The following is a 15,618-nucleotide window of genomic DNA, read 5'->3' as shown; positions in this document are numbered from 1 at the left end:
AAGTCTATGACTCCCAGTGAACTAAATCACATTTGGAGAAAAAATAAGCTGTTTTAGTTTTTCATTACAAAGTTTTATCATCAAAGGAAGCTATCGTTGAAAGCTGTAATTTTAATAGATTTTTCTTTTTACTGAGTAAATTAAATTTTATTTCTTATTAAATTGGTTTCACCATTTTTTTTTTGTTTGTTGTCAACCAAAAGCCATGAGTTTTAACCCAAAAAATCACGTAGCTCACAAACATTGCCATCTGAACTGAGTGGAGTTCAGAATTCTATAAAAGCATTGCAAGAATCAACAGTAGCATTATCTATATCATTAAATCTACCTCTAGTAGCAGGGACGTTTATTCTATTAATTCCAGGATCTACTTGTGCTACTGGCATACTGTGCCTACAATCATTTAAATATGAATGTGGTAAACAAAGATTAATATCATTTCTGTCTAACAATGGAACAAAAATCATCAGACATTGTATGGAACTCACCATAGATACAATGCTAAATATAACCTACGCTAACATAAGCGCTCTGTTTTATGAATGCAATGCATATCCTGGTAATTCCAGCAAATACTTTTGCTCTAATCAGAGGTGTGAATACGGAATCAATGGCCTAGAGCATTAAGTGCCATGTAAAGGGAAGTTTTATTCAGATGTGAAAAAAGTCATCCTTTGCCTTTTTTTTTTTTAATAAAAGAATTAACATTCTCACTGTGAGACCAATTTGCTCTACAAGTTACTACATTAACCTTCTTAGTAATTTTCTTTAGCTGCTTTCAAAGCAGCCTGAGAAATTCAGATACATTTTTCACTTACACTTGAAAATTCACCCAAAATGGCATTGTCTGTTGTTCAACAATCAAAAAGAACTTTAAATTTTCTACTGAACAACGTAATTTTTCTTCAGATGGTACTTCAGAAGGCAACTGTAATTCAGATCCATTGCATTTATGTACTTCAAAACCATGATTATTTACTATCATATACAACTTCAAACACTGAAGTTCTCATTGGAGGGGAACACTGAAGATTAGATTGTATGCTCAAACAGCCACATTTTTCCTCTACGGTTCCAGCCTTCTAAAATCCATGAGTTCTGCAGTTAAAACACCCTCCCATAAACCTAAAGAATAATAAGAGACCTACCTTAGAAAGTCCGCCTACTTCCAAATAGAAGCAGATAATGAAAACATTCCAGGTGACCCACAGGGCAGTCCACACCGTGTACTAAACACAAAGCCGGATGAAAGCAAAAAGACAGAAAAATAAAATGTGAAGATGAAAGAACTTCATACTGAGCAAATCAATAATAAAATACTGATATCAATAAGCATCGTTCTTCTGGGAACAGTCAAGGGCAGAGTTCAGAAAAGGAGTTCTCCCTGCACAAGTCCCCTAAGAATCACAGGAAATTACAAATCCAATACTCTTTGCTGTTCTAAATACACACTAATAAAACAGATTTATTCTTTACGGTTTTACACTACTCTACTGGTACCAATTAAAACCAAAATGTTGACTTTTGGGATAACTGTGAGTCATTTGTAAATCATGACTTAGCTCTGTTAATGCATATTTCAGAATAGTATAGTAATTTAAATGCTCCATATTCTACAAAATATTATGAAGAAAGATATAAGGAAAAACAAAATGCCAAAGAAAACAGAAAATCTATTGATCTGATATTTAGATCTTGCTAGAAAACAAAAAGGAGAAAGGTTAAGCTAGTCTTTTAAGAGTCTTTAAGTAAAAGATATTTTAATTAGATCATTATTTCAGCTGATTGTGCCTGGCTCATTAGTTCTACCAGCCCTTGTGGCTGTGAACATGATTCAACAATACACCCTTACCAGATGAATGTATCCACATCTCTTCTGGGTTCTCCAGTGTTTTATTCTGGTGCAAGAATGACCCTATACTCCACCCACAGCATGTATGGGAGATTAATTTGTCTGTCTTAAATCATCTTTTGCATTTTAATTGTCAGCATAATTGACTGGCACTGTTTCCTTATGGATGGGCTGTTTATCTATATATGACCATAAAACGATGCATAATTAACTATCCAAACAGCTCAGCAGCATTTATGTCTGACTAGTCAAGTGCATACCCAGCCATGCTGGGGCTACACCCACATAAAAATATAATGAGCAGTGGCAGCGCAACTTTACATGTATGTGCTTATAACCTTCACAACAGAGAACTGCTGCTAAATAGCTTTGCAAGTCTAATTAGCTGTGACCAGGTGAGGATAATATGCTACTGTTTTGCTTCAATACACTCAGAAAAACTTAACACCCTAATCTGCACTATGCTAGATCCTGTTTCCATTCCAGGTGTGTTGTCAGCTTGGCTTTGTTGGGCAGGTTTCAGTTATGTTCCCCTCCTCCTTCCTCTTCCTATGGCATACAATGAAAGGTTCAGCTGAAGAGGGCTGAAGTTTTCCACTCTTTGATTACACTTGAATATAACAGTTTCTGTACACAGGTTAGCTGGTTTAATTTATTTTCTTTATGTAGTAATTAGGATGTTTGGAGATGTCTATGACATAAGAAGTAGATCATTAATAGACAAAATGAAAGTAACGCTTCTGGCCCATTTCCACTGGCTCCCAGAGAAGGGCAGGGTGGCAAACTAAGGGCTGCGTTATAAATTAGACAAAGCAGCTGTGGACTGTGAACAATATAAGGTCTATTTGTAAGATTAACTTAGAAGAGGATATCTCAGTTTTTCCTATTTGCTGACTTTGTAGTAACCCACCACAAACTCTTGATTTTCCAACGTATGTCCTAGGAACATCAGGTGCAGAGTGCTCAAAATTAATGAATGCTTAATACAACCCCAGCTGCTGGAATTTCAGTCTTATTAAGGCACAGCTGCTCATATACAGCAGATTTCTGAATATTCAGGAGAATTCCACTTTTTAAGAAAGATTTTTTCATTTGTCAATGAATGAATTTTATCATTGCAATAAAAATAGGAAACATATTTGATCTGCAGGCCATGCCAAATCTGTCAAGGGTCTCATTCTGTTACATGGGTGCAATTCCATGGGCAATTCTGAACCACGCAGGCAAAACCTATCTGTTTTACAAAGTCAGGACCTGCTCAGTTACTTATCCACTTGACAATTACTGAAGGAGAAGTGATGATTCAAAGCCAATGTGTACCTCGAAATCCAGCTATTGTGTAAGAAAGAGGCTCCTCCAATACTCACTGAAGAGCAGGAATATAAATATAGGCTCTGCTTTGTTTAAGTACATGTTACATAATTACATATTCAGTAATTAGTCCTACATAATTTTTATAAGTAAGAAAGTTATTCTTCACACTTAAAAGCACAGCTTTTTGATCTTGCAAGTAGCATATTTTTTCCTTGTATAGCATCATAGATGCTTAAGGAAGACTGCATTAATAAAAAACTTTTAAGAAAGCAAAAGCAAGAAAGCAAAATTAGGAAATCGCAGAATTCTAGTTATACATGCTATCTTAGTTTTTGTCTTTGTGGCTGTGTATTACAATGCAAACATCAGTTAAATCATTAGATATATACATATAATTATTTTAGAGGATCCTACCTTACTCACTCACTGAACAGCTAACTCAACACTTCATTTCTCTTTGTCGCTCAGACCTTGCTCTGAAGACAGAATATTAATTTCCTCATGAGGTTTTCTAAGATGCTCATCGCTGTAATGTTAGAACTGCACAAACATTAACTAATTTATTTTATGTTATAAGGGAATGATACAGCTCTCAGAATGCAAATGATGTTCTGATACATGTAGATATTACATTCAAAAGTACTCGTACATTATAGGCATCCAATTTGAGATGCTTAAGACTTCATTTTTCAGAACACTTGGGTTTATACAGCGCTTTACAATCTCAGTGTTCAGCTCCCAGAGGCTGAGTGCTCAGCATGTGTGCAAATCAGACCACAAGGTCTCCAGTCAAGAACCCAGAACACAAGGGGAAAACAAAGCATGCGAGAAGTTTGGTTTGAGCGACTTACTTTGTGTCAAAAAAGGTTTCACTGGTTGAGAGCAGAGATAAAATTCAGCTACCCATAACTGCCTTCATAGCAAAAGCAGTCCTTTATTCCTGCAGTCACATGCTTCATTTTTCCCATGTCTTTTGTTTTCTGCAAATCAAGTTTGTATTCTATAACTTTCATCACCAGAAAACAGCAAAATGACTGTCCTTTCTATTGAAAGTGAGGTGCCACTACGAAAACATTGGTATGCATCCATGCAGCTCAAAACTGCAAATATATAAAAGGATACCATTAAGATTTTACAGGCTAGCTTTAATAATAGCTTTCCTTAACTTTTTTTGTGTTCACAAAAATTTATAATACTTTCTGAACATTATGCGTATGTGTGTAATTTTTTATGTATATACACTTTCAAAGTTTAAAACAACTTCTAACAATATTCCATGATGTGGTATCAGACTAACACCTGCTTGGGTCACTAAAAGAAGAATAACTTACAGATCCATTACAAAAACCTCTGCTTTGAACTAGTGGAAAAATAGACTGCAGTGCTGGTTTGTTCTCCTCTATGTGAAGGGACAACAGGCAGGGGAGTGTGTCATGCGAGGTGTCAAGACAGTTGCTGTCAGTGGAGGAGTGGTCAGCCTGAAACATCAGGTCCACGCTGATTCACAGGGTTCATTTCCCTCCTGAGACACCTCACTTAATCTGTTCCACGACCTGAGCTACCATTCAACCTCTCCTGCCCCATGTCCTGAACGCTACCCAGATGGTCCCGCTGTGTCTGCACACTCTTATCCCCCTCACATCCAGCCTCTCCTGCCCCAGTTCTTTGGCCAGCCCCATTCAGTTCCCCCCAGGCCCATCTAGTCTCATGCTCAGCATCAAAATCCTTCCTGTATCTGTCATGAAGAAGGGATTTTTCACATAAGTTGTAGTAATAGGGGGAGTTGTATTTTGTTTTATTTTTTTATTTTATAGTCCACATCATGCACTACCTAAAGGTCATGTGGATATTATCGCCTAACAGGTGCCTCCTGAAAAGGAGCTGATTTCTCCGCAGGATGCACTGTATGCTTTCTTACTTCTGGACTTTTGCCCTAGAGATTGTATACTGTATGGGGTGAGGTAGTATTTGGTGTCCTGTAAGTTATGCAGAGAGAGTACTCCCTAAATATTACAGGTTAAATTACTCTTCATCCCAGGAGGTTCCTTTCAGATCCCCTTTCTTAATGCCATGCTCCTTGTAACAGAGGTATTCCTACACCTCTTTTGACTCTACAGGTCATTTGCGTACTGAAAGTGTTGCAGGAATACCTTTCGTACACCAGTGAAATATAACCACTTCCAGAGTTAAACCTTTGCTATTGGATGGGCACAATGTCACAAACAGAAAGGGTTGAGGACAGTTGTGAAGGACGGCTTGTTAAATTGAAAGGTAAGAGAGAAAAGGGAAGTGTCTAAGTCTGAATATAACAAGGGTTGTGGGATAACTTTAGCTTTAATGAATAATCTCAGCACCTCTTCTGACGTAGTGTCTTGGCATTAGCAGAAATGAATGTTGGCTCAGGGGTGCTTCAAGGGAAAGGCAGCAACTACTGAATCATCAGATCTTCTTCTACTAGTACCTGGCTATGCCTCAGAGGCACCAGTACTTGCACAGCCCTGCTTAGCCGTATTTGTGGATGACAAGGAAAGTGGCATAAATCAACATGATGGAACAGTAACAACTCAGGACTTACAGAAAGGGTATTCAAGGAATAATTCTGGATGTCTAAATATTTCACATGTGTTTTGAAACAGTAAGTCTTTGTACAGCATTTGCTTGAATACTGTGTAAAGCAGTCCTGTATACTGTCCAGCCTTCTTCTTTTTTTTTTCTTTTTTTTTTTTTTTAGAGAAACTGCTTATTCAGGTGTAGAGATTGCCTACATATCATATTATTTATTCGAATAAATTAAGGCAAGTAAAGAAGAGATTTATTCTTTATATTCCCCCTATATGAGTGCATTATTTTCATCTCTCACTGTTCATTAATACATTCATGTTCAGCTTTGGGCTAGGTTTGTGCAATTTTATCTATATGACTCATCGTTCAAAAAGCTTTTGAAGTCCCATATCAGAAATAGAAAGAGGGAAAAGAAGACAACTTTAACAAATATCCTATCATCATCTTTAATCAATTTTAACAGCTTAAAAATCTTGCTGGTGATAGCAAGTTCTATCAAAAAAAGGAAAAGCATGCACGGGGAAATGGATCACAGCAAAGCTCTGGAGCTGTGTGACCAGTGTATTACACTGTAGTTAGAATTCAGAATTAACTGTTTTTTCTTCTTTGCAAATGTTTGTTGTGTAAGTTTCAGATGAGCCAATATGGGAAAATTAAGAATCAGCTCAGCATTTTTACGTCTCCTGGGAACTTTCCACTGATTTAATTCAGCCACAAAATATCCAAGTACTGAAAATAACACAACTGCTTAGTGACAGAACAAATTGTTCACAAGAATTGATCTATATTGGAAATTAACATAAAAACTATTAAAAATAATTATTGTATTTAAACTAATTAGGGCATTTGGAGTTAATGTTATTTCTCTTTCTCTCTCTGTGTTTCCTAAGCTGCTCTGAGGACTCAGAATTTTACATGTGAGCAAGTGAAATTCCAGATTTATTTCAGAATGACCATTGTTATAGTCCTGTATCCCAAGGCCGGTAGACTAAGAATGTCAGACATGACCTTTATCTACTTGGAATGACAATTGTATCTGACAGTGATGCTTCATAGGTCAACCATTGTGTTGCAGTTCTCAGTCCAAATTTCATAAAACTCAAACTATAAGCAAAACTCTTTTATTTTATTTTTTTATTCAGACTTTTTTTATTCAAACTTTTACTTCACAGTGTTTATACTGCTGTCAAATAAATTTCTACAGCTTATGTAGTTATTAAATGCTAGTGTTAAACTAGCAAGCTTGGGTTTAATGACAGTGGGAGGGGCAGCATCCAGCTGCTTTTGAGTTTATTCAGCTTCTATTGCAGCCCTCACTGAGCGTGATGGCTCCAGGTACGTGCACCAAAAGCCTTTTCAGTTGTGTCTGCAGAACGACACTCATATTTGACTATAGTATAGATGTGTTTCAAGTTATGGCCCTATGTGTAACACATTTATTCATTTACTTTCCCATCCCTGGCTTATTTTAAAGTTTGAGCAGAGAACATGTCATACTTAGCATAGAACAGCAAAGTGAAAGCTTTTGTGTAACTTCTTTAGCCAGGGAAGCCTTCAGTCACAGCCTTCATCATACAGAAAATACATTAAAGATCTCTTTAGGATGAAGCAGGGTCAGGGTCCATAGAGCAGGTCAGCCCAACTGAAGGTCCCTATAGAAGTATGATAGAATATCATAGGGACAATTTGTGGACACATGCATCAGATCAATTTTCTGTAGACAGTTTACAGAAGTAAACTGTTGTATCTGACATGATTTTTCATTATTTCAATTTTTTGAATTCTGATGAAATCAGATGTACTAGCAAAGATGATTTCCAGGGAAGTCTTAAGGAAAAAATAATGGATACTAAGAATACTTTTCTTGAAGTATTTGATTACTCTTCCAATTAACCAGAAACTTCAGTAATCAGAATACATAAAAGCATGTGTCACAATATTTCCTTGGCCAAACCCACAGAACCAAACTCTCACTCTGGTGTGGGATGCCAACCATGAACATATCCAGGGGCTTAGATGTGGCTGAAAGTACAGATATGGACTTGGAAACCCATAAAGCTTCTCAGTGAATTTAGAGCACAATTCACTACTCAGTCTGGCTAGGAATCTTGCTGCACTCTGTGTTTAAGTTACACTGAAATTCAGATTGCTGGTGAAGATTTGCATTAAATAGACTTTACACTTGAAGCCAGTGGTAAAAGTTTACTGCTGTAATGGGTGGAACATGATTTCATAGGGTTTCAGAACCGGGGAGGCAGTCTATGTCCTTCCCTAGGAGAGATGCCTTCAGATTCCTTTTTGTCTTGGAGAAGACAGCCTAAAGCTGGCACTCACAGGGGTCTTTGCTGTCCAAATCATGCATTTCTTTAGGGCTTCTGAGGACAGCTGTTGGCAAAGCCAGAGGAAGCACAGCTTCTGGGAAACATGTTATTGGAAGATCCTCAGGCTATAGCTCAATGAGCACTTTAAGCTGGTGTAAGCCTGCACTGCTGCAGAAGAAATCAATGCACTTGTCCCCCTCCTCTGACTGCTTGTTCCCATTTCCCCTCTCCCACCTCCTCCCTTCTGCTGGAGCAAGCCTTATAGTGAAACAAGTCAGAGAGCTGACCTGCACTTAAATTAACACCACAAAAGAAAATGGTTGTTTTTCAGCTGAATCTGTTCTAGTTTGATAATTTATCAAGTGGCTGAAGTGACTTGTGCTGGTGCAAAAGAAGGATCAGCACAGGGACTAAAAGAAGCAGCTGAGCAAAGGGAGGATTACAGCTTATGCGGGTTTGACGCATTCGCTGACTTCAGCCTGAGGGTGAAGCTAAACAAAGAGGCTGAGCTGACAGGTTTGTAGCTAACAATAAGGGCAGTCTTGCATCTCCTTCCTTCCATGATGCCTCCACACTGTTGTTCATGACTGTGCAGTCCCAATCCCCATCTTATGCTGGCCCTGGCACCAACTGGGAACTTCACAGACTGGATTCAGTTCACTGAACTAGCAAAATACTCTCCAGTTTTTGCTGGGTTATTTTTCTTTTAGCTAAGGAGTGGAACTGTCTCACCAAAGGGTCTGGTAAACATCTGCCAGAACTGGTGGAGGGGCTTTGGAGAAGTATTCAGCCAGGTAGAAGAAAATGGGGAACAGGGAAGCACGTAAGACACCCCTTCTGCTGATTTTGAGCTGTAAGACTGGTACTAGACAGCCTGTGCACTTTCACTCTTCAGACTTCATCATTTGGCTCAAACTATTCCTACTTCACTGGGAATCTTTCATTAGTAGGAATGGAAACTGCTGTAAAGTCTTGATCTTCCCAAGTAATGAGTATTCGCAGTAGCATTAACCACTGAAATATATGCTTACATCAGAATGTAAGTTCAGTTAAATGTGAGGAAAAAGTATCTTGGTGGGATGTTTCTTTAATTACCAAGCTTTAAACCTCTACTTCAAAATACTTTGATATTGTCTAAAATGTTCATTTACATTTGAAAAATATACAAGCAGTCAACATCAGTTGTGCTTCATTCTGACAGCAAAAGCAGAGCTTCCACCACTGAACAGCAGAGCTGAACCTGAGGGACAAGAGATTTGTGTTGTTGCACTTCAGACACCAATTTCTTATGTAATTTTACAGATGCTTACCCTCACTTGCTTCCATTGTCTTATGTATAAAATGAAGAACATGAAGCAGAAAGGTGAGTGATCAATACGTGGATGCTGCTCAGTTCTCCAATGACAGGTATCAGATAAAAGAGCTATTATTTACATCAATCCATTTTCAATTATTTATAGTCAGCTTGTGAAATTTAGCTAATGTGAGCGTAAAGAACCTCAACATTACCTTGAGTACAGTTTTTGTTCACATTTAAGACATAAAGAAGAATTACAGGATTTCAGGCTTGACTAGAAAAGATGAAGCCTTTTAAACACTGTTTTAATGAGCATTTCCTAGCAGACATTTATTTCAGTCTTGTGAAGAAAGAAAAAAAAACAAACAAACAACAACAACAAAAAAAAAAACACAACAACTTTAGCCTCTTAAAATCCATTACTGGCAACACAACTGAAATGTTCCAGATACAGACAATGCCAGGTGAAAATGTAGTAATCATCCATTAAGAAGAGGCAGGGGGGAGCAAAAGGGATATTTCTGATGGCTGTTCCTTCACAGCTTTGAAAGTTGTTGGTTTTTTTATTATTACTACTATTTCTGGCTATGTTGTGAACATAGGAAGAAGTCTGTGAAGTTCCAAGTTACAAGAATCAGAGATAATTCACAACAATTTGGGGTCAAGGTGGTAAATACACATTTTGGCAGGTCAAGTTATAGTTATATGTAAGTAAGAGTGAGATGTCTTTGTAATCTTTGGGTCAAATTGCTTCTCCCCATTTAAGAGGAAGATGTAGCCAAATATGACCTATTCCTTTTTTTTTTTTTTTTTTAAATGGCCATTGATTCTGTTTTTCTATTGCAAAGTGAACAACATTTTTACCTCTTTTCTTCATTTAATTTATATGTAACCTAATTGTAGATGTTCCCATGACCCACCCTGGTATTTAATTCTATAAAGAATCTTACTAACAGCTTGTATCACTGTCATATTTTTGCAGCTCTTTCTCTAGGCTATCCATTCTTATAACTTCCAAAATTTCAGAAATGCCACTCACTAGTCCTCAATTTGCAAAAAGACATAGGGACTCTGAACTTTCTACAGAAACAACATCTGGTGTTTTTAGGCCAAGAAAATTATGCATTGTAATGGTGACAAGTTTTAAAACCAATTGCAAAAAAATATAATATAAATGAGACTTACCACAACTATATATCGAGGCCTAAACTGGATGGTTCCAAACAAACCCAAAATGACAACTATTATTTGTAGAAAATTGCCAAGGATAGGAGCCCACTGGAAACCAAGGAAGTCAAAGATCTGTCTCTCTAATGCTGCCAGCTGTAAGAAAACACATAAACAGAACATCCACTTTTTAATTACGGGTGACATAGAACACTTTTCACTTTTTGTTTGTTATTTGTATGAGGCTTCACCAGACTGAAATATTGCAAAATTCTGGAAACTGGAGTTCCTGGGTGTAGCCCTTGTTAGTGTTGTCAACATGCTGCTATCTGAAGATAGCTACTAGTCAGCATTCAGATCCCCTCAGAAGAATCCTAGATGTAACTACGAGGATATATTCCTGGGAGTTCACTGATGCAGTAATTAAGGAAGCCTGCTGCAACTTTCTTGATTTAAGGATACAGGCTCTGAGAATGAATGGCTGTAGAAAAAGTTGGAAGACCTTGGAATAAGCTGCTCCAACACTGAGGGCCAGATGGGCTACCTGCATGCTGGCAAAAGCTGCTAGGATACTTTGGACAACTGCAATTCAGAAAGACACAGAAGCAGCCTAATGGGTCTCTCCCCACAAACCACATCATATTTTGGGAGTGGATTATTATAGGCGTAGAAATGAAGGAAGCTAAGAAGCATCATCCTTCACCCTTGCATAAGCATGTGCTTCTTAGGTGTTTCTGCACTTCTGAACATATAAATAAACAAATAAATAAATAAACAGATAAATAGTTCTCTTCTTGCTCAGCTCCTCCAACAATTGCTGACCATTTCTGCAGTAATCTCAACTTTATGCTTACAAACCCATTTTCTACTCATTCTAGATAATCCAGCCTATTGTTCTAAAGACAATAAACCCAGAGCTTTCCTGGCAGCACACTTGTTCAAGTTTAAACTTGGTTCAATATTTTTCTAGCCACAGCAAGACCTTTTTTGAGCAGCTAAACAGAACCCTACTGAGCAACAACTGAGTTTCTGTGCTTGTCAGAATTTTTTACACTTCTACTTGATTTTACTACATTGTTACAAACTCTACAATTTACTGAAATATGCACTTAAAATATTTATAACTGAGACAGATGGAGTAAGCATGGCCCTACGAATACCAATCAAAGTATTATCATATGCGGGTATTTGACATAAAACATTACGTTCTACTCATAATGGCCTGATTCAATCTTCACTTACAAGATGGGGCTATGTGTAGCTGAGAGCAGAATACATCCTTTCTGTACAAAAAATCGCCCCTTATCTAAGTCATGAAATCAGGAGTCTCTATGCTGAGGTTAATAAATATGATAAATCTAAACAATTAAATTAACAAAGGTTAAACCATAAACTTGGTGCAGCTCCTCTGCAATCAGGAAAGTTTCTCTGATCTTTATCAGCTAAACATCTGGCCGGGTATACATAAATAAGAAATTATCACACAGCAGACTATTAAAATAATATTATCCTCCTGGATGTGTGGGATGCTCATCTCATTCTTTTGGTGTGGTAGGTAAGGGAAAACCTCAGAAGGAACACCACTCACATGTGAGAAAGCTGCTGGCTTATGTGGCATTAGCTCTCTACCTTGCTTTTGCCTACTTCCCACTCTGTCCTCTCTTCTGTTAACTTGTTGTTCTGTATCATCTTAATTATTATTTTTCCCTTGGTATGGAATATAACTACAGAAGTCAATGTCCAAATCCAGAAAAATGGCATATTTATATGGACCTCAGGTGGAATTTTAGTTGTGTAAAATCCTAACAGTGTAGTTGTCATCTACACAAAAAGTATGTGGTCTTTCTAACAACAGTGACCCTGGTGTTATCCTCACCATGTTTTCGCCTTGTAGTAGATTCAGGGACATTCAGTAGCTTCATCATAATAGTGACCTAGTTGGCACTTCACTAGCAGAGCCTCAGAATCACTTGCTTTTTCAACCACTTTCCAATGCCTTCCTTCAGGCAATTCAGATGATCTCACCTTGGGAATACTCCTGCCTGTAGCTTCCCTAAACCACAGGATGCATCACACAGTTTAGTACAAGGGTGCCCCAATTCCTATGTGAGGTGATAGAGAGTTTCAAAAACTCTTTGGCAGAATCCAGTGTTTAAGGTTATTAGCGACAACATACCAAGACTCCTGTCCTATATCATAAGGGGATATCACAGAAGATATTTATGATATCATAAATATGATATCAGAGCCAGAGCAATTCCTACCACTGCAAGGGGAGATCTTTTGGAATCAGCAAAGCACTCAAATAATTCACTGACTATAATTTTTCAGAGACAATATATCTTCCTCCTGGATCCACAACATTACCAACTAAGTAGGGGATGGACCATGCTATGAAGGAGATGCTGGTAAATCTGATGAAACTGCACTTGGATGTCTGAGTTGTACCAAAGACTCTTTCAGAGTCTGCATCTGGAACAGCCCAAGTCAATTAGTTGACAGATGTACTCAAAATTTATTATTAGACCTCTGTGAAAATCAGATTCAAACCTGCTCATCAACCACCTTTGTCCTGATATTCATTCAAACTCTCATGTAGCAAAGCCTACGTCCTCACCTGCACCAATGAATTGAGCATGTCATGTAATGCTCCCAGCACTGAAGACGGCTGGCTTAGGATTGTCCCCCTGCCTCCAAGGAAGACTCCTTGGCTCTGAAACAGGCAAGCTGTGCAAACTATTCATATCTACCTACTCAGAATGGTCCCTTGGGCATTGGTGCACTGCCTGGGGAGACAACTGGTCACAATCAGCTCACTTAACATGACGGAGGACTCTTAACAGCTCACTTGCACCCCCAGTGGTGTGTCACTGTCTGGCTTCTTCCCCTGGCATATCTGAAACACCTAGAGCAGGCTGAGAGCCAAAAGCCTGAAGCACAGATATGAACGAAGTTGTTTAGTATGTGTCCCATCTTAGGAGCAATCTCTCAGAGATACCTGGAGCAGTGCCTTAAATTCCTGGAAGACTCAGTGCTGTAATGGCAGCAAACAGCCTCTACACTTTGCCAACAGGCCCATGTTAACAGGTTTGGTACTCAGCTCATGCCTAAACTGGATCAGAAACACAGTTTGCCTTCATGTGTCCATCTCTGGTATCTGCCAAGCAAGGTCAGAGCTACACGTGCCAGGACTGGGCTCCCATAAAATCAGGTAGTGGCCAGAAGCACCTTCCCAACTGGAGTTCTACAGATGTGTATATGCACCTTAGGCATTTGCATACATACAAAAAAATAATTAGCCTTTTTATTGGCTACTGTGATAAAGGCATCCCCCATAAATGCAGAGAAATAAGGTTCATTTTCTTCTCCTGCCATCTACAACGATATCCATTCCTCTCCTACCTCCTATCCACTACGATCCCTGGGGGGGGGGGGGAGCTTCTTCCTGAAGCAATGTCACTAGCCAAATAAAATAAAATAAAATATTAAAAATTAACATTTATTGAGTCCAAAAGAGAGCACAAGCAGAAATGGGAGTTTATAGCCTACTGCTTAGGGCACTTATCTGGCATTGGGAAAGTTGCTTGTATTTCTTGCCTGCAGGGCTTTTTATTTTTATATACAGTGGCAGCACGTAAAGCACAGGAGTCCTGGGAGCAGGATGCTGAATATACAGCAACATTTCTTCCCCACTAACAAGGGCTTTCACCATTGGGTTATGCAGTAAGATTTGCCTGTGCAGCTAGGTCTCATTTATTTTGTTCATGTTGCCAACACAGAGTAATTTGTCTCATCCCTAAAACCTTCAGAATACGTTAGTGGGGAAAAAAAAAATCTAGAGAAAAGAAAGAGGTAGAGGCACGTGGGTCCTGCTCAAATTACTATCCTATTCTTAGTTACAAAATCTTGCAGACAGCACAGATAGAAGTTAAAAAAAAATAACAATTCATCATAATGGTAGACGAAATATATTTACTTCTGTCTTCTTTATACCATGAGCAATATCCACTAATAGAGATAACATATATATGTCGCTGTTCTTATTTCTACTTTTTCACCCAAAAGAATCCCCAAGCAGAGGTGAAGGACACAGGCTTTTTAGCTCTGTATAAATGACAAAAAAGCAGACCCTAACCCAGAGTATGATTAAGGTAATTAATTGCACCAAAATCAACAGAATAAAAGGAGGGAAACAGGTATCTGTGCACAATTTCAGACTGCTTTTCTCAAAGAGTTACTTTACCCAGAGAATTTCTGTTTTCAACCCCATTTTCAGATTATTCTGAGAAAATCCAAAACAGATAAACCTTGAAGGCAAGACAGAGGTATCCAAAATTTACTGGCTCAACTTATCCCATTAATAGAAGACTAGATTCTGCAAATCAGAAGGGCAGAGGAGCTCAAGGCAAAATGGGGTATGCTTGATGTGACTGAAGTAATTTGGGGGTTTGCTGCTTACCAGAAGGAGATAAGGAGGTCATATCACTTCCTTAAGAGGCACGTGTTGGTAGAGGCTGGCACCTTCACTACTAGTGACATCTTAGACAACAAAGTTTAGGAGTTTCCATCAAAAATTGTTGTTTGATATTGTTACTTAGTGCTTAGCATAAAAGCGGAAACTCCAGATTTTTCTTGCAAACAAAAGAAGAGGGTTTCAATTTCGGAAAATTAAATACTGGAGGTCGTGAGAACTTTAAAAATTATATCAAAGTTAATAGGAAATGCCATTTTTTTTATCATAACAACACTTGGAAAAGGAAAGGTAATACTTCTTACCATTGCTGCCAAGAGACTGCTTTGTTATTTAGTCATCATCAGCATTGACAATCTTGTAATGTAAAGTGCTCAACTCAGGAGACCAGCACTAGCAGTAAAATGCTCTAGTGGGGCTCTACCAGACCACTTAATGAAGATGTGCCACATTTTTCCTGTTCTTTTACCTCTTTGTTTCACTAAGCCTATCAAACATTCCCTGTGTCCCTTCTTCTGTAGAGTGCAAGGAGAAAGTACTAAACTGCAAGACTGGGCAGCATTAAAATCACACAGGCTGAACTTTCTCTCAACATGTCAAAGTCCTTTTGTGTTAAGAGCGGCAAAAAGGTAAA

The 15,618-nt window shown here is 38.2% G+C and overlaps 1 protein-coding gene across 3 annotated transcripts in view; it reads right to left on the bottom strand.

Moving 5' to 3' along the window:
* The window catches only part of NKAIN3 (sodium/potassium transporting ATPase interacting 3), a 374,213-nt gene that overhangs the window by 184,246 nt on the left and 174,349 nt on the right, over positions 1-15,618 (bottom strand). For all 3 annotated transcript variants that reach the window (XM_035553117.2, XM_035553118.1, XM_050708813.1), the window contains exons 2-3: positions 10,532-10,669; positions 1,149-1,229 (exon numbers count right to left, since the gene is read on the bottom strand). In XM_035553117.2, the coding sequence (XP_035409010.1) occupies positions 1,149-1,229; positions 10,532-10,669 (219 nt within the window). The remainder of the gene's footprint in view (positions 1-1,148; positions 1,230-10,531; positions 10,670-15,618) is intronic.

Source organism: Cygnus atratus, chromosome 2 (genome assembly GCF_013377495.2).
Source record: "Cygnus atratus isolate AKBS03 ecotype Queensland, Australia chromosome 2, CAtr_DNAZoo_HiC_assembly, whole genome shotgun sequence".
NCBI classification, from domain to species: domain Eukaryota; kingdom Metazoa; phylum Chordata; class Aves; order Anseriformes; family Anatidae; genus Cygnus; species Cygnus atratus.
Note: the sequence above shows the minus strand (reverse complement) of the source record. Positions and strands in the feature narration are given on the sequence as shown.